The following is a 27,492-nucleotide window of genomic DNA, read 5'->3' as shown; positions in this document are numbered from 1 at the left end:
CATCATACCTGGGGGAAAGATACACAGCTTTAGATTACACTCACACGTGCACACACACACACACACACACACATATATAGATGAGTGTGTTATACAGACATGTCAGAAAGGATGTGGTCTGGCCCCAGAAATAGAACTCAGTCATCATAATCAGAGAACAGGCTACAGCTGGAACACATACTCGTTCCCCCCTCGCCCACTCAACTGTCTTCATTATTGGCTCAGACTAAACAATTCTTTCACTGCAAGAACCATGAAGATCTGTAGGGACAGGAAGAGAGAGAGAGAGAGAGAGAGAGAGAGAGAGAGAGAGAGAGAGAGAGAGAGAGAGAGAGAGAGAGAGAGAGAGAGAGAGAGAGAGAGAGAAGAGAGAGAGAGAGAGAGAGAGAGAGAGAGAGAGAGAGAGAGAGAGAGAGAGAGAGAGAGAGAGACGTGAGAGAAAGAGATAGATAGAGACAGACAACTCACCCGTCTCCGTTGAGGTCAGTAACAGCCACAGAATAGCCAAAGTAGGAAGCCATCTGACAAAACATTTTCACAACATGATTCTACAGTAGTGCTAAAAGTAGTTGGGTAAAAGATGAATAGCCGTGTGTATGTTTATGTGTGTGATGTTACTGTATGTTACTGACCTGCTCTCCTGTGAAGTTCATGATGAATGTCAGATTAGTGGAGTTAATCACAGCTACCTGAAACAGAACACAAGAGTCACACACCTGATACAGGTACACACACACACATGCATCATGCACACGCATACACAGGATGTAATGAGCTGAAATAGAAACAGGCCAGAAAACAAAAAACACAGCCCAAAACTCTCTTTCCCTCTGCCTGTTCCCCCTTCCCCCCATCTACCTCTTTCAACCCACCATCGTCCCCCCTGCCTTACCCCCTACTCTGTTCCGTACCCTCCATTTCCATAACCCCAGTCGTGGGGGGAGACAGAGGGGCTGAGAATTCCTTCAAAAGACCTACAATAACAACCACATGGAGACAGTCAGGGGCTCCACACACATTCACACACTCACACACACTCACCCACACACATGTGCACGCACTCACAAAGTTAGAGAGACAAACACATACACAAAACACCAACAAATATAGAGAAACAGACAGGCAGACAAACGGACAGACGGACGGACAGGCGGTCGCTCAGAATGACAGACAGAGAGGGACAGGCAGAGGGAAAGACATGTGCAGACACTTAACTCCCTGGCCCCCCTCCTCCTCCTCTCTCTCAGGGGTGTCAGGCTGGTTGTCTCCCCAGGTCTGAGAGGCCTAACATGGCTGACAGCTACTCTAGTCTCATCAGGCCCAACAGGCCTAACCCTAATGCCCACTAACCACAACTGTGAGGTCTACCGGCCCCAGAGCCTGTTGACACAAGCACACAGACTTGTCTGCTCTGAATACATCTCAGTGTCTGTCAGTGTGTGTGTGTGTGTGTGTGTGTGTGTGTGTGTGTGTGTGTGTGTGTGTGTGTGTGTGTGTGTGTGTGTGTGTGTGTGTGTGTGTGTGTGTGTGTGTGTGCGTGCGTGCGTGTGTGTGTGTGTGTGTGTGAATGAGCAGGCAATGAGCTGTGTGTTAGAGGTGAGGGGTCGTGTGTGTGTCAGGGAAGGGAGTCAGGCTGGGTCAGCTCTCATGGAGCGGAAGTCATGTGTCATTAAGGAGACAGTCCAGGGGACACACACCCCTTAAAACACACACATTCATGCACAAATAATTGCACACACACACATAAACACACACACACACACACACACACACACACACACACACACACACAAACTGATAAGAAATGTATTGGTGTGAGTTAGGACTGTGCTGTGGTCAAAATGGGGGGAGTTGTTGTTGCTAAGCGATAGTAACTAGGAATGGAATTCTACTTTGGAAACATTTCCATAATTCCATACTTGCATATCCTGTGTGTGTGTGTGTGTGTGTGTGTGTGTGTGTGTGTGTGTGTGTGCAGTACCAGTCAAAAGTTTGGACACATCTACTCATTCAAGGCTTTTTCTTTATTTTTACTATTTTCTACATTGTAGAATAATAGCGAAGACATCAGAACTATGAAATAACACATATGGAATCATGTAGTAACCAAAAAAGTTAAATATATTTTATATTTGAGATTCTTCAAAGTAGCCCCTCTTTGCCTTGATGACAGCTTTGCACACTTGGCATTCTCTCAACCAGCTTCACCTGGAATGATATTCCAACAGTCTTGAAGGAGTTCCCACATATGCTGAGCACTTGTTGGCTGCTTTTCCTTCACTCTGCGGTCCAACTCATCCCAAACCATCTCAATTGGGTTGAGGTCGGGTGATTGTGGAGGCCAGGTCATCTGATGCAGCACTCTATCACTCTCCTTCTTGGTCAAATAGCCCTTACACAGGCTGGAGGTGTGTTGGGTCATTGTCCTGTTGAAAAACAAATGATAGTCCCACTAAACGCAAACCAGATGGGTTGCAGAATGATGTGGTAGCCATGCTGGTTAAGTGTGCCTTGAATTATAAATAAATCACAGACAGTGTCAACAGCAAAACACCCCCACACAATCACCCGACCTCAACCCAATTGAGATGGTTTGGGATGAGTTGGACCGCAGAGTGAAGGAAAAGCAGCCAACAAGTGCTCAGCATATGTGGGAACTCCTTCAAGACTGTTGGAATAGCATTCCAGGTGAAGCTGGTTGAGAGAATGCCAAGTGTGCAAAGCTGTCATCAAGGCAAAGGGTGGCTACTTTGAAGAATCTAAAATCTAAAATATATTTTGATTTGTTTAACACTTTGTTGGTTACTACATGATTCCATATGTGTTATTTCAAAGTTTTGATGTCTTCACTATTATTCTACAATGTAGAAAATAGTAAAAATAAAGAAAAGCCCTTGAATGAGTAGGTGTGTCCAAACTTTTGACTGGTACTGTATGTGTGTGATTCTGTACTCACATATCCAAAGTTCTGTGCCCCTCTCGGAACCCCAGCTATCAGCTCTGGAAAGGAGAGAGGAACACACATTATATCCCACTGCCTGCCTGATCTTCTGTCTGTCTGCCTGTCAGTCTGTCTGGATGCCTGCCTTTCAGTGTGTCTCTGTCTCTAGGCCACCCTGACTGAAGACACTAAAAGCTGACAACAGACTGACTGATGACGAAAGGGAGAGAGAAAGAGAGAGAGAGAGAGAGAGACAGAGAGTGGTTTTGATCTGAGTACCTCCCCCCAAACCCTGTTCCCGGTACAGACCAGACCACAAACCCAACCCAGCCAGCTCCAGCTTTAAGGGATTCAAAGATGAGACCACAACCAGCCTACAACCACAATACAACCCATGTATAAAATCATTATACAACCATGTGTCAACCCTTGATTTGGCACTTGGTGCCATGTTTTAATTAAGAAGATGATGTAGAAGGCAGAACATATGGTTTTGTAGCAAGTTACTTTTCTTGGTTAATTTGCAGTGTAGTTACTAGTTAGTTACTGTCCATCGGACTAGCCTCTGAAACACTGCACACACCAACCACACAGAGATGAAAGTGTTGTTTTTTACCCTGCTCCGAGTCTCCTGTGAATTCCCCCACTGCCACAGAGTAACCTGCAGACAAGAGAGAGATATTAGTGAGTGAGTGTGTGTGCGCGCATGCGTGTGTTTGTGTGTGTAGATGAAACTGTGTGTGTGTGTTACCTAGGTAGCTGTCGTCATGTGTATCAGCTGCAGCGTGTGTGTGTTTCTCTCCAGGGACTCTCCTGAGCACGGCTTTCAGAGAGTAACCATTCAATATCTCTGCTACGCCTGCTGTCATCACCTGACCTGGAGAGGGGGAGGTAAAAAACACACAATGGTAAGTAACGGCCAGGCCAACTCCAGGCCCAATGGGGAGCAATAACTTCCTCACGGTCAGTCTGTCACACACACCTTTCTGCCCTTTGTTAAGAAACTCACAGGTATGAGGAGCTCTTCCCTGAGGAACTCTGAAACACCTCGTTAGCAGGAGTTAGAATGACACACATTCTCTCTCTCTCTCTCTCTCTCTCTCTCTCTCTCTCTCTCTCTCTCTCTCTCTCTCTCTCTCTCTCTCTCTCTCTCTCTCTCTCTCTCTCTCTCTCTCTCTCTCTCTCTCTCTCTCTCTCTCTCTCTCTCTCTCAATTCAATTCAATTTAAGGGCTTTATTGGCATGGGAAACATATGTTTACATTGCCAAAGCAAGTGAAGTAGATAGTAAACAAAAGTGAAATAAACAATAAATATTAACAGTAAACATTACACTCAGAAGTTCCAAAAGAATAAATACATTTCAAATGTCATATTATGCATATATACAGTGTTGTAACAATGTGCAAATAGTTAAAGTACAAATGGGAAAATAAATAAACATAAATATGGGTTGTATTTACAATGGTGTTTGTTCTTCACTGGTTGCCCTTTTCTTGTGGCAACAAGTCACAAAATCTTACTGCTGTGATTGCACACTGTGGTATTTCACCCAGTAGATATGGGAGTTTATCAAAATTGGGTTTGTTTTCGAAATCTTTGTGGATCTGTGTGATCTGAGGGAAATATGTGTCTCTAATATGGTCATACATTTGGCAGGAGGTTAGGAAGTGCAGCTCAGTTTCCACCTCATTTTGTGGGCAGTGTGCACATAGCCTGTCTTCTCTTGAGAGCCTGGTCTGCCTACGGCGGCCTTTCTCAATGGCAAGGCTATGCTCACTGAGCCTGTACATAGTCAAAGCTTTCCTTAAGTTTGGGTCAGTCACAGTGGTCAGGTATTCTGCCAGTGTGTACTCTCTGTTTAGGGCCAAATAGCATTATAGTTTGCTCTGTTTTTTTGTTTAATTCTTTCCAATGTGTCAAGTAATTCTATTTTTGTTTTCTCATGATTTGGTTGGGTCTAAATGTGTTGTTGTCCTGTGGCTCTGTGGGGTCTGTTTGTGTTTGTGAACAGAGCCCCAGGACCAGCATGCTTAGGGGACTCTTCTCCAAGTTCATCTCTCTGTAGGTGATGGCTTTGTTATGGAAGGTTTGGGAATCACTTCCTTTTAAGTGGTTATAGAATTTAACGTCTCTCTTCTGGATTTTGATAATTAGCGGGTATCGGCCTAATTCTACTCTGCATGCATTATTTGGTGTTTTTCGTTGTACACTGAGGATATTTTTGCAGAATTCTGCATGCAGAGTCTCAATTTGGTGTTTGTCCCATTTTGTGAATTCTTGGTTGGTGAGCGGACCCCAGACCTCACAACCATAAAGGGCAATGGGTTTTATAACTGATTCAAGTATTTTTAGCCAGATCCTAATTGGTATGTTGAATTTGATGTTCCTTTTGATGGCATAGAAGGCCCTTCTTGCCTTGTCTCTCAGATTGTTCACAGCTTTGTGGAAGTTACATGTGGCGCTGATGTTTAGGCCGAGGTATGTATAGTTTTTTGTGTGCTCTAGGGCAACGGTGTCTAGATGGAATTTGTATTTGTTCTCCTGGCAACTGGACCTTTTTTGGAACACCATTCTTTTTGTCTTACTGAGATTTACTGTCAGGGCCCAGGTCTGACTGAATCTGTGCAGATGATCTAGGTGCTGCTGTAGGCCCTCCTTGGTTGGTGACAGAAGCACCAGATCATCAGCAAACAGTAGACATTTTACTTCAGATTCTAGTAGGGTGAGGCTGAGTGCTGCAGACTGTTCTAGTGCCCTCGCCAATTTGTTGATATATATGTTGAAGAGGGTGGGGCTTAAACTGCATCCCTGTCTCACCCCACAGCCCTGTGGAAAAAATGTGTGTGTTTTTTGCCAATTTTAACCGCACTCTTGTTGTTTGTGTACATGGATTTTATAATGTCGTATGTTTTTTCCCCAACACCACTTTCCATTAATTTGTATAGCAGACCCTCATGCCAAATTGAGTCAAAAGCTTTTTTGAAATCAACAAAGCATGAGAAGACTTTGCCTTTGTTTTGGTTTGTTTGTTTGTTTGTCAATTAGGGTGTGCAGGGTGAATACGTGGTCTGTCGTATGGTAATTTGGTAAAAAGCCAATTTGACATTTGCTCAGTACATTGTTTTCACTGAGGAAATGAACTAGTCTGCTGTTAATGATAATGCAGAGGATTTTCCTAAGGTTGCTGTTGACGCATATCCCACGGTAGTTATCGGGGTCAAATTTGTCTCCACTTTTGTGGATTGGGGTGATCAGTCCTTGGTTCCAAATATTGGGGAAGATGCCAGAGCTAAGGATGATGTTAAGGAGTTTAAGTATAGCCAATTGGAATTTGTTGAAGTTGAAGTCGGAAGTTTACATACAACCACTCCACAAATGTCTTATTAACAAACTATAGTTTTGGCAAGTCGGTTAGGAAATCTAGTAATTTTTCCAACAATTGTTTACAGACAGATTATTTCACTTATAATTCCCTGTATCACAATTCCAGTGGGTCAGAAGTTTACATACACTAAATTGACTGTGCCTTTAAACAGCTTGGAAAATTCCAGAAAATGATGTCATGGCTTTAGAAGCTTCTGATAGGCTAATTTACATCATTTGAGTCAATTGGAGGTGTACCTGTGGATGTATTTCAAGGCCTACCTTCAAACTCAGTGCCTCTTTGCTTGACATCATAGGAACATCAAATTAAAAGAAATCAGCCAAGACCTCAGAAAAATAATTGTAGACCTCCACAAGTCTGGTTCATCCTTGAGAGCAATTTCCAAACGCCTGAAGGTACCACGTTCATCTGTACAAACAATAGTACGCAAGTATAAACACCATGGGACCACGCAGCTGTCATACCGCTCAGGAAGGAGACGCGTTCTGTCTCCTAGAGATGAAGGTACTTTGGTGCGAAAAGTGCAAATCAATCCCAGAACAACAGCAAAGGCCCTTGTGAAGATGCTGGAGGAAACAGGTACAAAAGTATCTATATCCACAGTAAAACGAGTCCTATATCGACATAACCTGAAAGGCCGCTCAGCAAGGAAGAAGCCACTGCTCCAAAACCGCCATAAAAAAGCCAGACTACGGTTTGCAACTGCACATGGGGACAAAGATCGTACTTTTTGGAGAAATGTCCTCTGATCTGATTAAACAAAAATAGAACTGTTTGGCAATAATGACCATCGTTATGTTTGGAGGAAAAAGGGGGAGCTTGCAAGCCGAAGAACACCATCCCAACCGTGAAGCACAGGGGTGGCAGCATCATGCTGTGGGGGTGCTTTGCTGCAGGAGGGACTGGTGCACTTCACAAAATAGATTGCATCATGAGGAAGGAAGATTATGTGGATATATTTAGATATCTGATGTGCTGTTCCTTCTTTTTCTGTAGTGTATTTCTGTACAGTTTTAGTGATTCACCATAGTGAAGGCATAGGCTCAGGTTTTCTGGGTCTCTATGTTTTTGGTTGGATAGGTTTCTCAATTTCTTTCTTAGGTTTTTGAATTCTTCATCAAACCATTTGTCATTGTTCTTACTTTTCTTCGGTTTTCTGTTTGATTTATTTTTAGGTTTGATAGGGAAGCTGAGAGGTCAAATATACTGTTTAGGTTTTCTACTGCCAAGTTTACACCTTCACTATTACAGTGGAACGTTTTGTCCAGGAAGTTGTCTAAAAGGGACTGAATTTGTTGTTGCCTAATTGTTTTTTGGTAGGTTTCCACACTACTTTCCTTCCATCTATAGCATTTCTTAATATTATTCAGTTCCTTTGGCTTTGATGCCTCATGATTGAGTATTGCTCTGTTCAAGTAGACTGTGATTTTGCTGTGGTCTGATAGGGGTGTCAGTGGGCTGACTGTGAACGCTCTGAGAGACTCTGGGTTGAGGTCAGTGATAAAGTAGTCTCTCTCTCTCTCTCTCTCTCTCTGCTATTGTAGAATACACTGTGCTGTGGAGGGGGAGGTCAGATAAACATAGGCCTACTGCTTTATGCCCTCAACCTCACATCAATCCTCCTTAATGTGGTGGGTACTGACAGAGAGAAATCCCAGACTCCCACTTTCCCTAACTCTCTTCACAGACATGGACGCTAACCCTAATTATAGACGCATACCTACACAGACCCTAACCCAAATCACAGACATAGACCTACAAACACAGACCTTCTACTCAGACAAGACAGACCCTCTTTACAGACCATAACCATAGACACAGAAACAGACCCTCTCCAGACACACATACACACACACACAAACACACACACACACACACACACAGACTTAACCATAATAACAGACACCCACTCCACAGACAGCTCCTAACCCTAATCACAGAGACAGACCCTAACCCTCTGCAGACTTCCTCATTACTGATATTATAAGAGGTTCCTTTAGATCCTCTTATAATAAGCTGTATAAAAGGCTTCACATAATAACTCAGCATAAACGCCTGTGATAATAGCTGTATATTAGAGACCATAAACTCTCTGCTCTGAGAGCTTTTATAAACATCTAGAGGATGTGTTTAAACACCAGGAAGCTGAGCCAAGCTGAGGGCAACGACATGCCCGCACACACACACACACAAAAGCTTATACACACACCAGTGGCATAGAGAGATCATAAACCACCTTCAACAAAGGATTAATACAACATAATATTATTTCATAAAAATACTCACTGACTATCCATCTCTCTCTTTCTCTCTCTCTCTCTCTCTCTCTCTCTCTCTCTCTCTCTCTCTCTCTCTCTCTCTCTTTCTGTCCCATATACTCCCTCCCGCTCTCCTATAACTCTCTCACCCACTTCTGTCTATCTCTCAATTTGAAAGGCATATGGCAGACAGAGCAGGCAGTTCTTGCTGTAAAAGCACGTTCCTATCCTCCTTCGTTTTTAAATGAATTAAGTGAATGGAGCGATAGGGCACAGAGGTTAACATTATGGGAGTGACCGTGATCAAAGGAGGAGAGTTTACTACCCTGTATTAGTAACCGTTTCGCACACATACACACACACACACACACACACACACACACAGCTGTGTGCTAGTACCCACTCAATGAAGATAAGCGAGGAGACATCAGGACAGGAGAGACAGGAAGAGTCCAAATCCCCCCCCCCCTCCCCCCGCAACACACCCACACACACACTTTCAAACTTCAAGGTCCACTGTCAGACGTGAAGCAGGTGTCTGCCCTCCAACACACACACACATTATCATGGTGAGTGGGAGTTCCTCCACACCCCATTACCCTCTGATCAGCTCACTACAACTGAGCCTAGACTCACACACATCCTGTCAGAGAGAGAGAGGAGGGAGGGGCTCTCACTCTACCTTGTCCTACTCTGGCTTCTCCTGGAATCAAACTGCACATCAGGAATGAGAGAAATGAACTGGTGCAGTGCTTCATCAAATACTACAGTGCATTCGGAAAGTAATCAGACCCCTTGACATTTTCCACATTTTGTTACGTTACAGCCTTATTCTAAAATTTATTAAATAAAATAAAATCCCCATCAATCTACACACAATACCCCATAATGACATAGCAAAAACTGGTTTTTAGAAATGTTTGCAAATGTATTAAATATAAAAAACTGAAATACCTTACTTACATAAGTATTCAGACCCTTTGCTATGAGACTCGAAATTGAGCTCAGGCGTTTCCATTGATCATCCTTAAGATGTTTCTAAAACATGATTGGAGTCAACCTGTGGTTAATTCAAGTCTGGAACCACAAAGACTCTTCCTACAGCTGGCCGCCCGGCCAAACTGAGCAATCAGGGGAGAAGGGCATTGGTCAGGGAGGAGACCAAGAACCTGATGGTCACTCCGACAGAGCTCCAGAGTTCTTCTGTGGAGATGGGAGAACCTTCCAGAAGGACAACCATCTCACTCCACCACTCAGGCCTTTATGGTACAGTGGCCAGACGGAAGCCACTCCTCAGTAAAAGGCACATGACAGCTCACTTGGAGTTTGCCAAAAGGCACCTAAAGACTCTCAGACCATGAGAAACAAGATTCTCTGGTCTGATGAAACCAAGATTGAACTCTTTATACATTTGCAAACATTTCTAAAAACCTGTTTTTGCTTTGTCATTATTGGGTATTGTGTGTAGATTGATACGGAAAAAATAAAAATGTAATCAATTTTAGAATAAGGCTATAACGTAACAAAATGTGGAAAAAGACAAGGGGTCTGAATACTTTCCAAATGCACTGTATGTGAGACCTGGTCTGGTGCAGGAATGTGCTGCTAAACTCATCTCTTTCTCCTCTCTCTCTGCCTCTTTTTTTCTATCTGCAATTATAGTGTTTCACATAGAGGGAGCTAATGTTACCTTGCCAGTAGAAGCTTCCAGGTCCACCCACCACCAGTGTCCCCTCCTGAGGAAGAGAAAGTCTGGGTCAGTCCAGGGTTAGGACTAACTTCTTCAAGACTGGACAAAAGCTGAATTTATATACATTTGGGTCGGGCCGAGAGCCCTTGATCATGACCCCACAGGATCATATAAGCGACGATACTTAATCTGCCTGCGTTAAACCAAATTCAATGCACTTTAAAGGCCCAGTGCAGTCAAAAATATGATTTTCCTGTGTTTTATATTTCCATATTATGATAAAGCCCTTTTAGTGTAAGATCTGTTTGAAAAGACCGCCTGAAATTTCAGCCTATTTTGTTGGGATGGAGTTTTGGCCTGCCTGGTGTCATCACCAGGTAGTACATTAATTAACAGACCAATAAGAAAGTAAGTTCCAAACCTCTCTGCCAATAACAGCTAATTTACAGTTTTCCCCTCCCCATTCAGACTACTCCCAGACAGTTCTAGCAAAATTCTTGCTTTTGAAATTGCTCTTTGCTAAGAAGCTACGGTGGGGAAAAAAAGTATTTAGTCAGCCACCAATTGTGCAAGTTCTCCCACTTAAAAAGATGAGAGAGGCCTGTAATTTTCATCATAGGTACACGTCAACTATGACAGACAAATAGAGAAAACAAAATCCAGAAAATCACATTGTAGGATTTTTAATGAATTTATTTGCAAATTATGGTGAAAAATAAGTATTTGGTCACCTACAAACAAGCAAGATTTCTGGCTCTCACAGACCTGTAACTTCTTCTTTAAGAGGCTCCTCTGTCCTCCACTCGTTACCTGTATTAATGGCACCTGTTTGAACTTGTTATCAGTATAAAAGACACCTGTCCACAACCTCAAACAGTCACACTCCAAACTCCACTATGGCCAAGACCAAAGAGCTGTCAAAGGACACCAGAAACAAAATTGTAGACCTGCACCAGGCTGGGAAGACTGAATCTGCAATAGGTAAGCAGCTTGGTTTGAAGAAATCAACTGTGGGAACAATTATTAGGAAATGGAAGACATACAAGACCACTGATAATCTCCCTCGATCTGGGGCTCCACGCAAGATCTCACCCCGTGGGGTCAAAATGATCACAAGAACGGTGAGCAAAAATCCCAGAACCACACGGGGGGACCTAGTGAATGACCTGCAGAGAGCTGGGACCAAAGTAACAAAGCCTACCATCAGTAACACACTACGCCGCCAGGGACTCAAATCCTGCAGTGCCAGACGTGTCCCCCTGCTTAAGCCAGTACATGTCCAGGCCCGTCTGAAGTTTGCTAGAGTACATTTGGATGATCCAGAAGAGGATTGGGAGAATGTCATATGGTCAGATGAAACCAAAATAGAACTTTTTGGTAAAAACTCAACTCGTCGTGTTTGGAGGACAAAGAATGCTGAGTTGCATCCAAAGAACACCATACCTACTGTGAAGCATGGTGGTGGAAACATCATACTTTGGGGCTGTTTTTCTGCAAAGGGACCAGGACGACTGATCCGTGTAAAGGAAAGAATGAATGGGGCCATGTATCGTGAGATTTTGAGTGAAAACCTCCTTCCATCAGCAAGGGCATTGAAGATGAAACGTGGCTGGGTCTTTCAGCATGACAATGATCCCAAACACACCGCCCGGGCAACGAAGGAGTGGCTTCGTAAGAAGCATTTCAAGGTCCTGGAGTGGCCTAGCCAGTCTCCAGATCTCAACCCCATAGAAAATCTTTGGAGGGAGTTGAAAGTCTGTGTTGCCCAGCGACAGCCCCAAAACATCACTGCTCTAGAGGAGATCTGCATGGAGGAATGGGCCAAAATACCAGCAACAGTGTGTGAAAACCTTGTGAAGACTTACAGAAAACGTTTGACCTGTGTCATTGCCAACAAAGGGTATATAACAAAGTATTGAGAAACTTTTGTTATTGACCAAATACTTATTTTCCACCATAATTTGCAAATAAATTCATTAAAAATCCTACAATGTGATTTTCTGGATTTTTTTTCTTCTCATTTTGTCTGTCATAGTTGACGTGTACCTATGATAAAAATTACAGGCCTCTCTCATCTTTTTAAGTGGGAGAACTTGCACAATTGGTGGCTGACTAAATACTTTTTTTCCCCACTGTATTTTTTTTTTTTTTTTACCCTTTTAATTGGAAACAATCACAGTAAGATACTTCATTGTTACCCAAAAAATGTTTTAAAATTCCGATAAAAATGGCTGCATTGGAGTTTTAAGTGGCCTAGCTCGCCATGACTTCCCTGTATACATGCTGATTGATAAACATTGAAGAAACAATCATAAAAGACAATGTGTGTGTGTCTGTGTTTTTTTCTGTGTGTGTGTGTGTGTGTGTGTGTGTGTATGTAGAAGGGTAAGAGAGTTCACATGAGCAAGGCCCTCTGTGATTGAAACTGACAAAGTTGCATCCCTCCTAGCTCTCTCCACTCAAACCCTTAATGTCTCTCTATTGTCCTGAGAGGGGACGGGTCAGATGGAGAGAAAGGGAGGATGAGGAGGAAGGAGGCTGTTATGACAAACATTTCCTTTTACACACTCACACACGTCTTAGAATATGTTGACTCAGCTGTGATTGTGTGTTAGAAAAGAACTAAGGGGTTGTCTCTGAATTGAGGATTGTTATGACATGGACGGTGATGAGGATGTCATGTGTGTAGTGATGGTTGTTACCTTGGTGAAGTCCACACTGAACCCGGCCTGGCAGAACCCCTGTCCCTCCGGGTCAGGATCATCTGACAAACACAATCACACACCATATCAGATCATCGTTTTAACCCTCCTATGGTGAATTGTTATTACTTGAAGTGTTCCAAAAAGTCTGACCCTGACCCTCCAAGTAACTCTAACTTTACCTCTCCACTATTCCATTTGTCCAAACTCTATGTGGAAGAAATCGGAGTGCATGGTGTGTGTGTGTGCATCTGTGTGTATATAAACCTGGCTGATAATTAATCATTCTCTGTGTTCCAGAGGCACCCTGAGGAGAGGTGAAATGAGTCGTGACAACACACACACACACACACACACACACACACACACACACACACACACACACTGACTGCTATGTGTGTAAGCTGGAGTGTGTAAGCTCGGAAGTCATAAATCCACATTAAAATCTAAACGAGGAGCTCCCAGAGAGAAAGGTTGTAACACACACATTGGGGTTGGCTACATTACAGAGACTGAGTGTGTGTGTGCATGCATACGTGTGTGTGTAAATTTGTATGTGTGCGTGCGCTAGTGCAGGTGTGCTGGGTTTGTACAGTAGCATTGTGTGTCCAACCCCTTGGACCATCAAGTTGATCTCAATAAAAACTGTCCAGTAGAGTAGAATGTTTTATGTTTTTATTTTAAGTTGTTTGATGTCGATGTTTTCTAATCTCACTGACTGACAACATAAAACAAACCCTTAAATAACTTCCAGACAATCACTAAAACGCCAGATGTGTGTGTGTGTATGTGTTTGTGTGTGTGTGTGTGTATGTGTCAGGATGTTTGTGTAGAGAGTCAATGATAAGAGTTGTGTGTTTGGTTGGACGGTATTCAGATTTTTATATTGTCATACCTTCCTTCTCTCATACCGGGATTTATGGTAGTACCGGCATAGCACACAAGGGGGGGCTAAAGACGCAAGAAAAGCCCACTGGGCCTCTATTACCAGAATGCTAATACAATTAGCACAAACTAATAGTGAAATCACATAGCTAAATACTAATTACATTTACTTCATTTAGCAGACGCTCTTATCCAGAGCGACTTACAGTTAGTGAGTGCATACATTATACTTTTTTTTTTTTTCATACTGGCCCCCCGTGGGAATCGAACCCACAACCCTGGTGTTGCAAACGCCATGCTCTACCAACTGAGCTACATCTCTGCCGGCCATTCCCTCCCCTACCCTGGACGACGCTGGGCCAATTATGCGCCAACCCATGGGTCTCCCGGTCGGCTACGACAGAGCCTGGATTCGAACCAGGATCTCTAGTGGCACAGCTAGCGCTGAGATGCAGTGCCTTAGACCACTGCGCCACTCGGGAGGATGAGCAGACACGAACCGAAACTAATTGCAGACAGGCAAATACAGCTCATAAAGTTACACAAGCATAGCTAGTAGCTACCGACTGTCATTTTCGGCGAGTGTGGACATTTCCAAGCAAAAGTGAACGAGAGAAATTGTGCAAATTAACAAAGTTGTGATGCTTGCTTTTCTCAAAGAAAAGTAGCATGTGTACACGGAGCAGATGGGAGATGAACGGGGAGCTGTACAGATAACTCATCCAGAGCTCTTTGACTTCTGGCAGAAAGCCATTATAAGATATCTGATGGCAAACATTTAGTAGTGAATTGCATACAAGTGTAACTTCATCACCTCATGTGCGCTGCACAACAGAGACTCGCCGATAGATATATCTATGGACTCACCAGCTTGCTTCTCCTGTTGTACTATTTACAAACAAACACGTGACTGGATCAACTGTTCTGTGCCTAGTTGTGTGTTTGATTGGGTGTTTACGAATGGCCACCTGATAGTGACCTTAGCTTCTTATCCTGCTAATGGTTTTGACTGTAACCTATTAGTGTATTGGCCTCCAGCCATAGACAGTATATCTGAGTACTGAGTCTCTAGCCTCTTTTACTACAAGACACTATTGTCTTGCAATTTTGGTGTGTGTGTGTATTACGGCTGGGAATTGCCAGGGTTTCTCATGATTCTCACGATTCTAGATGTATTGCGATTCGCTACTGCGATTTTGTTGCGATTTGATGTTCCACATATATTACTCACTATACTGTATGTCTGCTGCAGAGAGACAAGAGAGAGCATGAGAAAATGAGTTTTGATCAGCCATGGAAATAAAAGTGCTGAAAACATGGTGGCTCACTATTTAAAAAGAAGATGGGGAACAAGCTATAGGATGAAAAATACCGGAGTTTTTGCGCAGGTACAGCCGACTAGCAAACGCTACCTAGCAACAAGAAATGCATAAATACATTTTACAAATCGATACTTGGAGTCAAATAAATTCGATTTTTTCCCCCATCACTAGTATGTATGTGTGTTTGTGTGTATGTGTTTGTACGTTATGTGTGTGTACGTGTGTGTGCGTGTGAACTCACTGGTCCTACAGGGTGAGTATTCTGCGTAGGCGCTGAAGTTCTGCACGGCAACATAGCAGGTTCCTACCGGGTCCTTCTCACCATTCACCTTCACTGTACGCCAGTGGTAGAGAGGAGCACAGGCCTAGACACACGGACACACACACACACACACACATATTACATGTATATGACTGGTTCAAAGTGTATTACAGTTTTTTACAATCACTTTGGCACTAATTTCAGAACCTTTTCAAAACTCTAGACACAAAACTCACAACCAATGATCAAAATGCCCTTTTTTCAATTGCTTGGATACAATACACATAAAACTAAGATCATTTGTTAATTTAACAAAAATCACCTGTTCAATATGACACAACATCAAAGTACTACTATTTCAAAAGGCAATTCACACATTACATTTCAGATGAGTGCCTATTCATTTCATTACAATTATCCAACTATCAATTGATACAACTGCTCAAAATGATAAGTAACTGCTGCATTACTCTTAATGCATAGTTGTATGGAAACAGACAAACAATATTCCATGTTTAGATCATGAAAGTTTCAAGATAACGAGATTCATTGTCACCAATTAGCGTGGAGCATGAACCAATTAGACTACATTATCTATGGATGTAATATTTCATCATCATTCTTTATCAGACACTGTTTCTATGGTCCCATGTACCACCTTTTCAGACTATTTACAGTATTGACAGTACTGCACTGTATGGATGCAGGCTCTTGTAATTGCTTGTCCAATTCTGCCAACTCGTTACTGATGATTGAGTTCACATTGTGGAACGAGTATATAAAGAATTGATTGGGATCCACTTGCAACAACATAGCGATACGTACTGTAACATGGAGCCGGCAGGTGATCCAGGTCACAATAGAGGACAAGCAGTGGTGGGAGGAAGATGAGGAAGACGTGTTGGTCAAAGGAATGGCAGGGGACAAGCACCCCTTCTGAGAGGTGGTCGTGGGCCTCGTTTGAGAGGTGTGGGGGAACATGGTAGAGGACAAGGCCACGGACCAAGACAGCGGCAGCAACAGCAAAGAGTGTCCAATGAAATCCGAGCAACAGTTGTAGACCATGTCATAAATCATGGCATGACAATGACTGAGGCGGCTACAATGATACAACCAAACCTCAGAAGGTCAACAATGTGGAATCCATAAGTTTGCCGACTATTGCACGCATGCTGAAAAGGCACCAGGTGTCTTTAAAACAACTATAGCATGTGCCTTTTGAAAGAAATGCAGACAAAGTGAAGCAAATGAGGACTGAGTATGTTCAGGTATGTTCAGTTTCAAGATGGCTGTTGTAATAAAATTCCCTAATAATTCTACATTGTACAGTAATCAGTAAATCTCTTTCCAAAATGTATTTTTACAACCATCACAAATTCATATATTTGGATGAGGCAGGCTTTAACCTGGCCAAGACAAGGAGGAGAGGTCGGAATTTCATTGGCCAGCGGGCAACCATCCAAGTACCTGGACAACGTGGGGCCAACATTACCATGTGTGCGGCTATATCAGAAGATGGTGTGGTGGGACGCAGACCTCGTATTGGATCATATGATGCAGCTCTCCTTGTAACCTTCCTTGATGAGCTCGATCAGGTCTGTAGAGCTGATGGCGTGACCTATGTAATTGTGTGGGATAATGTCAGGTTCCACCATGCTCATATGGTGCAAGCATGGTTTCAGGCCCATGTACAATTTATCCCCCTGTATTTACCCCCATACTCTCCTTTCCTTAACCCGATTGAGGAATTTTTCTCCACATGGAGATGGAAGGTTTATGATAGGCGCCCTCATGAACAAGTCACTCTTCTCCAGGCCATGGATGATGCATGCAATGACATCACGGCAGACCAGTGTCAGGCCTGGATTCGCCATGCCCGAAGGTTTTTTCCAAGATGTTTGGCTAATGAAAACATCCATTGTGATGTAGATGAGAACCTGTGGCCAAATCCACAAGACAGAGTTGATGAAAATGTAGAAGTACAGTATTCACGCCTATGTTTTGCTTTTTACAGTACAAGCAAGCAAGTTGAGGAACACTGCATTTTATGTTTTACAGTACTGTATTGTTTTTCATCAATATATTTCAGATTTTGTTCAATGATTCCACTGTGTCTGTAGTATTCTCTCTACTACTGCAGTACTTTTACAGGGATGTATTTACATGTAGTACCATAATGAAACATGTATCACCTATTTTGTACTACAATATTTAATGATTGTACGAACAATGACACAGTGAAACTATCGGTTGCTTGTGTGTGGGTGATCTAAATTAGTTTCATTGGTATTTCACAATAAATTTGTTTTTTGAACCAATGATTGTGCAAGATTTCTTTAAAGATATGAATGCACAATGCAATGTTTTGAACATTGGACAGCCTGTGTTACAAGTGATGACCGTTTTGTGTCTAGAGTTTTGAAAAATGACATCAAGGTTCTGAAATTAGTGCCAAAGTGATTGTAAAAAACTGTAGTTAGTCATAGCACTGATGGTTTACATCTATGATGGGTTAGGGTTAGACAGAATATAATTCCTCACCACCACTTTGCCTTTGTGAGTTCTAACTGAGGCTCCAAACCACTGGTGAGACTTGAACTCCAGAGGCTCCCTGGTGCCATTCACCTTAATCATCCTGTTATCTATAGAGAGAGATGGAGGGAGGGAGGTGGGAGGAGGGAAAGAGTGATAGACTTTTATTATGGCATTAATCAACCTGCCCCAGCCTTAATAGGTCTAGTCTCTGTACAGCATGTGTCATGCATGCCTATACACCATGGAAGGCCCAGATTTGTAAGCTAACTAAAGTAATATGGACAACACTAACTTTTTAAAATTATGTTTCTATTGAAGTTTCTAGAAATACACCTTGATCTTTAATGTCCATTGTCATGCTGTAAATGTGTATGACTGTGTGTGTGTGTGTGTGTGTGTGTGTCAGTGGGCGTTAGCCTGCTCCAGTGCAGATCCTTTCATGTGTTATTGAAGGCCAGCTGGGCCTGTTTAGAGAGACGGAGTCTCTACCCCTCATAAAACACCAGCAACCTACACACAGACACACACACACACACACACACACACTGAAGACTGCAGTTCTCCCAGCCCATACTAGACGACAGGTAAGAAAGAAATGTACTAATTATGAAATTTGAGTGAACTATCCCCATATGTCTTATGTCATGTTTTGTCATTAGAATGACCTCATGCACACCTGCACACTAACTCCTAACCCAGTTACAGTGGCTTGGTCTCTTCCCTTTGACTGCACCAGGCCAGGCGCACCACAGCCATGCCTCTGATCAACACAATGCACCCTCTCTAGTCTTATTGCTTAATTCCTTAAATCTCTCTCTCCTTCACCCTCCTCCCTCTGTCTTTCCCCCTGACTGAGGCCCTGCCCAGTATGGCTCTCTCTGTGTGTGTGTGTGTGTGTGTGTGTGTGTGTGTGTGTGTGTGTGTATGTGAGTGTGTGTGCGTGCGTGCGTGTGAGTGTGTGTGTGTGTGTGTGTGATGATAGATGATAGGCGTGTGTGTGTGTCTCTCATATTGCTGGTTTGTACCTGTATTAATGAAGCTACAGTAAATCTAGCCATGTCCACCATATTCATGCACATCAATCACACACACACACACACACACACACACACACACACACACACACACACACACACACACACAGATGAATTTGAAGATCTAATAAAAAGCAGACCTTCCCCCTCCCTCTTATCCACTCCAGTCTCAGAGGGAAACTGAATTCCCATGTGCTCACAGTTTACCCCCCCTAGCCCCCTGACCGCTTCATACACGCTCACACTTTACCCCTCCCCCAGGATAATTGAGAGAGTGATGGAGAGAGAGAGAGAGGAAGCGAGGGAGAGATTTAGGGAGAACGAGAGGAGTTATTAATCTAATTGCCCTTCCTATCAGAATAGACTGGTTAGTGCAACAGGAAGTCGTTTTTCAGTAAAGAAACAGAGGTGACAGTACCAGAATTCCAGAACACCAGACAGACAGATGCATTCAGCCACCACCCACCACTATATCTTTCTCATAGAAATGAATAGTAGTTCTATTTCTATGGCTCACTTCATACACACTCCAGCTGACAAAGACCATATGGATCATCACACACACACACACACACACACACACACACACACACGGACCATGCACACACTTACACACATTAGTTATGTAAGTTTGTCCGGATGTATAAAGTGCATCGGGTGAAATTACACTTCTAACAGGAACATACACACACACACACACACACACACACACACACACACACACACACACACACACACACACACACACACACACACACACACACACACACACACACACACACACATACAGTTCTTCTGTGTTCCTGAAACCTGAAGCCAACCACATGGGCAGGAGTTAACCCCTTCATACTCACTCATGAACTTTGTGCGAGCAGAACTAGCACACACACACACACACTCACGCACACATACGTCACACACACACACACAGGTACACAGCATGGTGTAACTCACTAGCGTTGTCGAAGGGTATCTGTGAGCAGCTGTGGGGTTGCTTGGTGGGGTCAGGGTTTGGGGGATAGGGACAGTAGTAGACAGCTCCCCCCTCTATGATGCCTGGCTGGGACGTGTTGGCTTTGGGCGCTCCCACCAACACACTCAACCTGCAGGGACACCGTCATCACACAGATATAATCCCACTAATTGAATGTTCACACACAAAACTTGAGAGAAAGAGATAGTCTTTAACACACACAGACACACACTCTGCGAGAGAGAGAGAGAGAGAGAGAGAGAGAGAGAGAGAGAGAGAGAGAGAGAGAGAGAGAGAGGAGAGAGAGAGAGAGTATTACACACATTCATTGGTCAAGACACATTAATATTTTAGTCATTTAGCAGAAGCTCTTATCCAGTGCATAAAACTAAGGAGCTGAAACAAGAAACATGATAGGAGCATCTTGGTAATAAAACAGTACTCAGATCCTTTACAAATCCCAGTGCTCATCACAGAGTCAGCACAGAAAGCAAAAGTACAGTAGGCAACTTGCATTATGACATACTGTTTCCTGCAGTCTTGGTGTGCTTGGAAAACTGTCCCAACACATAGTCTACTATTCTGTGACATTTGTAACTGTATTTGTGTTCACTTGCAAGATGAATTTCCAGTTGAAATAATTATTATATTCTATTATACTGTGAGTGAACCCATCTCTCTGTTCAGACATGGTTTTTCTGGGAATCCAGACTTAATTCAAGTAACCCAATATTAACCCGCAGACCTATGTGGGCTGTGGGCTGTTCGACATTTAAATTAAGAACATTCAAATGCAACGTTTTAAAGTGATAGTTGTGGTCTCGGACTGTTGTCACTCACGTGCTGCTTTCGGGGGTGGGTCGGTAGAAGTCCACGGAGTAACCAAAGTAGCTCCCCTCTGGTCCTCGGTACACGGCGGGGCGCTCCGCATGCAGGTTGAACCCCGAGACCACCGAAAGGACCGGCCACAGCACCGACACCACGCGACACAACATCCCACCGAACGCACACATCCTATAGGCGTACATTAACACCATCCCCGCAGCCAGACCAGTAGCCTATCACACCGCTTGAATCCGTTAGTAAGGAGAGACAAAGATGATAGGAGAGATGGAGGGAGAGAGATGTTTCTGTCTAGCCAGGTGAGTTATCCCAAGTTGTGCCCGTGCGTCCCGCTCTCGCCGCTGTCTCCCACACTAGCCACTCACACACACACTATCCTCCAGGTCGGATTTCTTGATGCTCTCACTCACACACACTCTAAACTTCTCTGCAGCCTGCAGCCAGACTCTCCTGTCGCTGGGGCGGCGCGCTTCTATTCTGTGTTCGCCCCGGTTGCACAACACCTCGACCCCCGCACCCCCACCAAGACGGCATCCAGACCACATCAGAACGCGTCATCAAGCTATCGTTTTATGGGGGGAAAAAACAATTTTGTCCTTGCGTAGGTTTTAATGGTGAAGCAATAAATATTATAAAGTGGATTTATTAATTCTCTCTCTCTTTTTCTGTCTCTCTTTTTCGCTCGCTCGCTCACTCTCACGCAGGCACGCACGCGCACAATAGCCCTATAATATGACATGTCTGATATTACAGGTTTCGCGGTGTTTTATTATTAAACCGTTTATTCTGACCGCGCCGGTTTAATGAGATGCGTTTCCTTCCATTAAAGAATAATCACCGGTAATTATCTCGCTTAATTATGACTGAGATCTAAAGTTAAACACGCCAGCCTGCGCACTAAAACTAAAGACGGGTTAGGCCTATCACGTTGTGTGTGTGTGTGTGTGTGTGATGGGTTTTCTCTCCCAAAAGTGAAGCTATAAATACACTCGTAGCCTATTCTGATCCAGACACAACTTGTGTGTGTGTGTGCGTGTTTTAGACATCTTGCCTGCATAGCCTACATCTTGTAGATCTAAAGTGTAATCTTATCAAAGCAGACATTTACATTTACATTTTAGTTATTTAGCAGACGCTCTTATCCAGAGCGACTTACAGGAGCAATTAGGGTTAAGTGCCTTGCTCAAGGGCACATCGACAGATTTTTCACCTAGTCGGCTCGGGGATTAGAACCAGCGACCTTTCGGTTACTGGCACTACGCTCTTAACCACTAAGCTACCTGCCGCCCCAGACCATTCCACTATGACCACATCACTCCTCTAGTGTGTGTGTGTGTGTGTGTGTGTGTGTTCCTGCATTAACTCAGTCTGCTCCTAACCACCATCAGGAGAGTTTTAATTACATCTGAACTTTAGAATGTTTAATTGTTGTCAAGAGACTGCAAGTCTCATATAGTCATAGTACGCTGTAAAACTGTGACTGTGTGCTTTGGAGTACGGGTCTTTCTCAGCTGTTATGAGGAACATGTTTAGGAGATGCTTTATGTCCATTTGTGTTAAAGAAACCAGAGTCCAAACATTTATGATCACCTTATTAACAATTTATTTAGCTGTGGACCTAAATGAAGTACTTAGGCTGAAATGTATGTTTTTGTGTTACTGTAAACAACTTCTTCCTATTTTCAGACAAGTGATATGAACCAGGCGGGGTTGTGTGTGTGGTGTGTGTGTTACAGAATCTGAGGCTGCATGGTGATGAGAGGGAGTCACAGTGAGCAACCTTGACCTACCAGATGGTGAATACAGACAAGTTTCCCCAACTCTCCTTAACCCCTCCCCCTCGCATGCCCTCCCTCTCTTTCCCCCTGCTGTTCTCAATCTCTTTCCTTACCTCTCTCTGCACCCCTCTTGCTGTCCGTACCTCTCTCTCTGTCTCAATCTACCCCTTCCCTCCATCCCTGCTAATGTATGTCAGTGTTGAACTCCAGAGACAGATGGAACCATAGTGGCTCATTACATTACAGACCAGCATATGGTCTCACACACACACACATGGTCACCAACAACAGACAGATGCAAACATAGAATGTACTGTGCCTGTGTACCTGCCATTCTCATAGAGCACATATGCGAAGTGTTTGAGCATGTTTCTGCTTGCCGTGTGCAGGCATTCAGAGGTGAAGGACAGTTTAACCCAGTGTACACACACACATATAAAGAGAGAGGTGGACTGTTCTTTCTCAACTGTTTCGTGTAAATCCAAGATGAACAGAATGAAAAAGAAATACACTTTAGACATTCAACAGGATATCAATTCTTAGAAACTTCATCACCTGGTAAGAATACACACACAGAGGGAGAACTAGAACAAGAGTAGTGCTCCTCTCTTTGGTGTGCCACAGGCCTGTGTTATGATGGTCCCTCACCAGGTAAAAGCGCTCTAATATGTATCAGTTTCAGTGTGCGTTCAATTTTTCAACCATCTGTTGTTGTTTTCTCCTCTCGCTCTCCCAGTCTCATCCAATAAAAACACACACAGAGATATCCCCTTTCCAATAACACACCACACTTAGACAGACACATGTATGCACATACACACAGGCCGTGTGCGAGTGCATTCTGTTAAAATCCATGATGCATTGTGGGTAAATTGTGACTGACTGATCTACAAACAATGAGTAGGTATTTATGATGCAAGTAGACAGATGGTTAGGCGAGACTATGATGCAACGCGATGTGTAGATCAGTCAGTCGGCAGTCGCCTGCAATGTTGAACAAGCCCACACACACACGAAGTGAAGAAAAAATTGTTTATTAGTTTGGGGGGTGTGGCAAAAAATACATGGAATACCATATCACTTCCTGTGTTGATGTGAAGAGAGAAGTCGCTCCGCGTGTAAAACCAGCCGAAGGTTCTACTTCCAGGTCAAACCACTAAACAGGAGGAATTTCTTCATATCTCTGCTGTGATTGGTCCCTTTATGCTGAAAACACCAGGGTGTGTGTGTGTGTTACCCTTTTACTGTAATCTCCTGTGACAACCCTTGAGGCCAGTTTCCCAGCCCCAGATTTAGGCTGCTCCTGGAATATTTCAATGGAGATAATGCAGTAAACCTAATCTGGGTCAGGGATACCCTGCCTCAGTATTAAGAGGTCAAACTAACTCAGCTGTAGTTAGAATAGGAGAGCGTGTGTGTGCGCGCGCATGTCTTGCGGAAAGCTTTGGTTGTTTATCTCTTTAACAGTCAGACAGCTGGGTGTTACAGAAGCATAGATCCAGTCACTCAGTTACAGGTTTACATCCAACGAGGTCAGCTGTCTCTTTTATATGTAGTTCTTAAGTGAATATATCCCAGAGTATAATAATATGCCATTTAGCAGACGCTTTTATCCAAAGCGACTTACAGTCATGTGTGCATACATTTTTAGGTATGGGTGGTCCCGGGGATCGAACCCACTACTACCCTGGCGTTACAAGCGCCATGCTCTACCAATTGAGCTACAGAGGACCATAAAACAGAGACAAGTAATCTATAGGGTGACAATAAGTCATTCAGCTTTTTACGACAAACCAAAAACATCCTGTGACTCAATTTACAGTCATGTAAAACATAACAGCATTAACAGTAAACAAGTGTCTGTAGTGGCTTATATGTTCTGTGTGTTTTTGTCCAGCCCAGGAAAGTGAGCAAATTCCTGTGTGTGTGCGTGCAGAGGTGTACATGTACTCTGTGTGTGTGTGTCTCAGTCTTTGTGGCCTTCTTTCCTGTAGGGATCAGTCAGTTCTCTACCACCCTAGCAGTGAGTTAGTTAAGTGAAGGAGAGCGTTCAGTAGTCCACAGCAGTTCTATGTAGGGCCACTTGGTCTGGAGGCAGCGTTTCACTGGAGTGTCGTCTGTCCTCACCATGGGATCCTCAAAGCCCAGGACCAGGGCTGTACCCTGCACATACTCCACCTGACACAGAGAGACAACACACACACTGTCAGTATGCACACACCTTACATTCTCATAGTGGTGTGACAGTTGCAGGCTGTTTTAGAGGTGTGCGTATATTTTACCCTCTCGTTGTGGTTGGACTGTTTCAGGCCATTGTAGTGGTAGACAGGGAAGGAGTCTGGGATTCCAGTATCCTGAAAACACACAATATACACCAGTTAACAATCATGGAGTAATCTCTGGGATGTGTGTGTGTCGATGACTCTGCTCTGGAAGATGTGTGTATCGGAACCCACAGTTTGACTAGAGAACATTCTCTAACCCACAGACAATTCAGCATATTTAGCCTGAAACCCTATCCATAACCCCAAACCCACGTACGTGTGTGTGCGCGCGCATTTGTGAAACCCTAACCCCAATCCCACAGAACAGCCTATATTAGAAACCAGTCAATAATGACAGAGCCAAACACTTTGGCGGGATGTTCCAGAATGCTAATAGACTGTTGGAGTGTGTTTACGTGAAACCATAACCCCAGTCTTTGTGTCTGTGTGTCCAGTTGGCTAATGGCAGTATAATTTCTTTGTGGCCGAGGGCCATTCCTCTGGTGAGTCCCTGAAGCCCTGATCACTTTAACACACTTCCCGCTCTTCTCTCTGTTCCCCCACCCCACCCTTCTTTCTCTTTGCCTCCTGCTCCCCCACTCTAAAGCCATGGTTCCCTGCCACCGAGTCCCTGTCTGAACAGGGGTTTGTGTAAATATATATTTATACATTACGGTCACCATTGCATTGCTGTAAAAGTTTTGACTCAACAAATTCATATCCATCGTCAGCCACAAGCCACCAACAAAACGGAAGCGCTCATGTACACGCATACACCAAATATATTTTTCATTCATTTGTCTTAGCAGTATGTTTTATGGATGTTGCTTCAGCTTTGAAGTATATCAGCTCCTCTTCAGTTACCTGATCAGGGAAGAACTCCAGGAGGAACGGAGCCAGCAGCACGATCCCCAAGCCCTCTGGATCCAACTTACTCTTCATCAGACTCACACTGGAGAGGGAGCGAGGGAGGGAGAGAGAGAAAGGGAAGGAGGGAGAGAGGAAATAGTTAAGTTTGTCAGACATTTCAACATGATCTTATACTGGCCTACCAAGCAAAAAGGCATTTTTGCTACATTAAATACATTAAATACATGCTTAATCATGTGGTATCCTGCCTCTATTGTATTGTGTTTTGGAGAAAATGGGGGTAATATTAGCAGTAACATAAGGTTACTGTGAAACCAAGGTAAATAAAATAAATTTTTCTCAGTTCCACGCTATGAGCAGTTACTGCCATTTTGCTTGGTAGGGCAGTATAGTCTAAGCACAGCAATGAGACATGCCTCCAATTCTTCAGAAATCCTAAATTGGCCCCGTTTTAAAGCAATGATAAAACTTGCGTCCACTGGAGGGAGAGAAGGAGGAGAGAAATGGGGTAGTGAGAAGGGACATTGGGAGAGAGATAGAGGAAGGGAAAGGGTGGAGGTGAGGAGGGGGGGAAGGAGTGGTGAGGAGGGGGTGAGGTGAGAGGAGAAGGGGTGGAAGTGAGGAGGGAGGGGTTGAGGTGAGGAGGGAGGGCGAGGGGTGGAGGTGAAGGGGGAGGGCGAGGGGTAGATGTGAAGAGAGGAGAAGGCGTGGAGGTGAGGAGAAGGGGTGAAGGTGAGGAGGGAGGGCGAGGGGTTGAGGTGAGGAGGGAGGGCGAGGGGTGGAGGTGAGGAGGGAGGGCGAGATGTGAAGAGAGGAGAAGGGGTGGAGGTGAGGAGAAGGGGTGAAGGTGAGGAGGGAGGGCGAGGGGTGGAGGTGAGGAGGGAGGGCGAGGGGTGGAGGTGAGGAGGGAGGGCGAGGGGTGGATGTGAAGAGAGGAGAAGGGGTGGAGGTGAGGAGAAGGGGTGCAGGTGAGGAGGGAGGGCGAGGGGTGGAGGTGAGGAGGGAGGGCGAGGGGTGGAGGTGAGGAGGGAGGGCGAGGGGTGGATGTGAAGAGAGGAGAAGGGGTGGAGGTGAGGAGAAGGGGTGCAGGTGAGGAGGGAGGGCGAGGGGTGGAGGTGAAGAGAAGGGGTAGAGGTGAGGAGGGAGGGCAAAGGGGTGGAGGTGAGGAGGGAGGGCAAAGGGGTGGAGGTGAGGAGGGAGGGCGAGGGGTGGAGGTGAGGAGGGAGGGCAAAGGGGTGGAGGTGAGGAGGGAGGGCAAAGGGGTGGAGGTGAGGAGGGAGGGCGAGAGGTGGAGGTGAGGAGGGAGGGCGAGAGGTGGAGGTGAGGAGGGAGGGCAAAGGGGTGGAGGTGAGGAGGGAGGGCGAGGGGTGGAGGTGAGGAGGGAGGGCAAAGGGGTGGAGGTGAGGAGGGAGGGCAAAGGGGTGGAGGTGAGGAGGGAGGGCAAAGGGGTGGAGGTGAGGAGGGAGGGCAAAGGGGTGGAGGTGAGGAGGGAGGGCAAAGGGGTGGAGGTGAGGAGGGAGGGCAAAGGGGTGGAGGTGAGGAGGGAGGGAAAAGGGGTGGCGGTGAGGAGGGAGGGCAAAGGGGTGGAGGTGAGGAGGGAGGGCGTGGTAGTGAGAAGGGCTGTCGGTGAGGTATAAATATGTAATGTCTAAAAGATTGTGTAAGAAAGCGAACCCTGGAGAAATGCACGATAACCTCATCTGATGATGAGGAGTTCTGGTGTGTGTATGTGTGCAGAAATAGTGCTGT

At 44.5% G+C, this 27,492-nt stretch overlaps 2 protein-coding genes across 2 annotated transcripts in view; both read right to left on the bottom strand.

The window, feature by feature from the left end:
• LOC311108289 (integrin alpha-8-like) overlaps positions 1-21,016 on the bottom strand; it is a gene marked incomplete at its 5' end in the record, with an annotated part of 42,763 nt that extends 21,747 nt beyond the window's left edge. Inside the window, 11 exons of the mRNA XM_084150917.1 lie at positions 469-521; positions 633-689; positions 2,957-3,000; positions 3,558-3,602; positions 3,693-3,818; positions 10,276-10,321; positions 12,978-13,039; positions 15,426-15,549; positions 17,988-18,088; positions 19,970-20,118; positions 20,829-21,016. Of these exons, the coding sequence (XP_084007043.1) occupies positions 469-521; positions 633-689; positions 2,957-3,000; positions 3,558-3,602; positions 3,693-3,818; positions 10,276-10,321; positions 12,978-13,039; positions 15,426-15,549; positions 17,988-18,088; positions 19,970-20,118; positions 20,829-21,016 (995 nt within the window). The remainder of the gene's footprint in view (positions 1-468; positions 522-632; positions 690-2,956; positions 3,001-3,557; positions 3,603-3,692; positions 3,819-10,275; positions 10,322-12,977; positions 13,040-15,425; positions 15,550-17,987; positions 18,089-19,969; positions 20,119-20,828) is intronic.
• Positions 21,017-23,627: 2,611 nt separating this feature from the next.
• The window catches only part of LOC311112049 (ubiquitin carboxyl-terminal hydrolase MINDY-3-like), a 39,491-nt gene continuing 35,626 nt past the window's right edge, over positions 23,628-27,492 (bottom strand). The window contains exons 13-15 of the mRNA XM_084155026.1: positions 25,738-25,825; positions 24,892-24,963; positions 23,628-24,787 (exon numbers count right to left, since the gene is read on the bottom strand). Of these exons, the coding sequence (XP_084011152.1) occupies positions 24,638-24,787; positions 24,892-24,963; positions 25,738-25,825 (310 nt within the window). The 3' untranslated portion in view covers positions 23,628-24,637. The remainder of the gene's footprint in view (positions 24,788-24,891; positions 24,964-25,737; positions 25,826-27,492) is intronic.

Source organism: Coregonus lavaretus (genome assembly GCF_964263955.1).
Source record: "Coregonus lavaretus genome assembly, chromosome: 3".
NCBI classification, from domain to species: domain Eukaryota; kingdom Metazoa; phylum Chordata; class Actinopteri; order Salmoniformes; family Salmonidae; genus Coregonus; species Coregonus lavaretus.
Note: the sequence above shows the minus strand (reverse complement) of the source record. Positions and strands in the feature narration are given on the sequence as shown.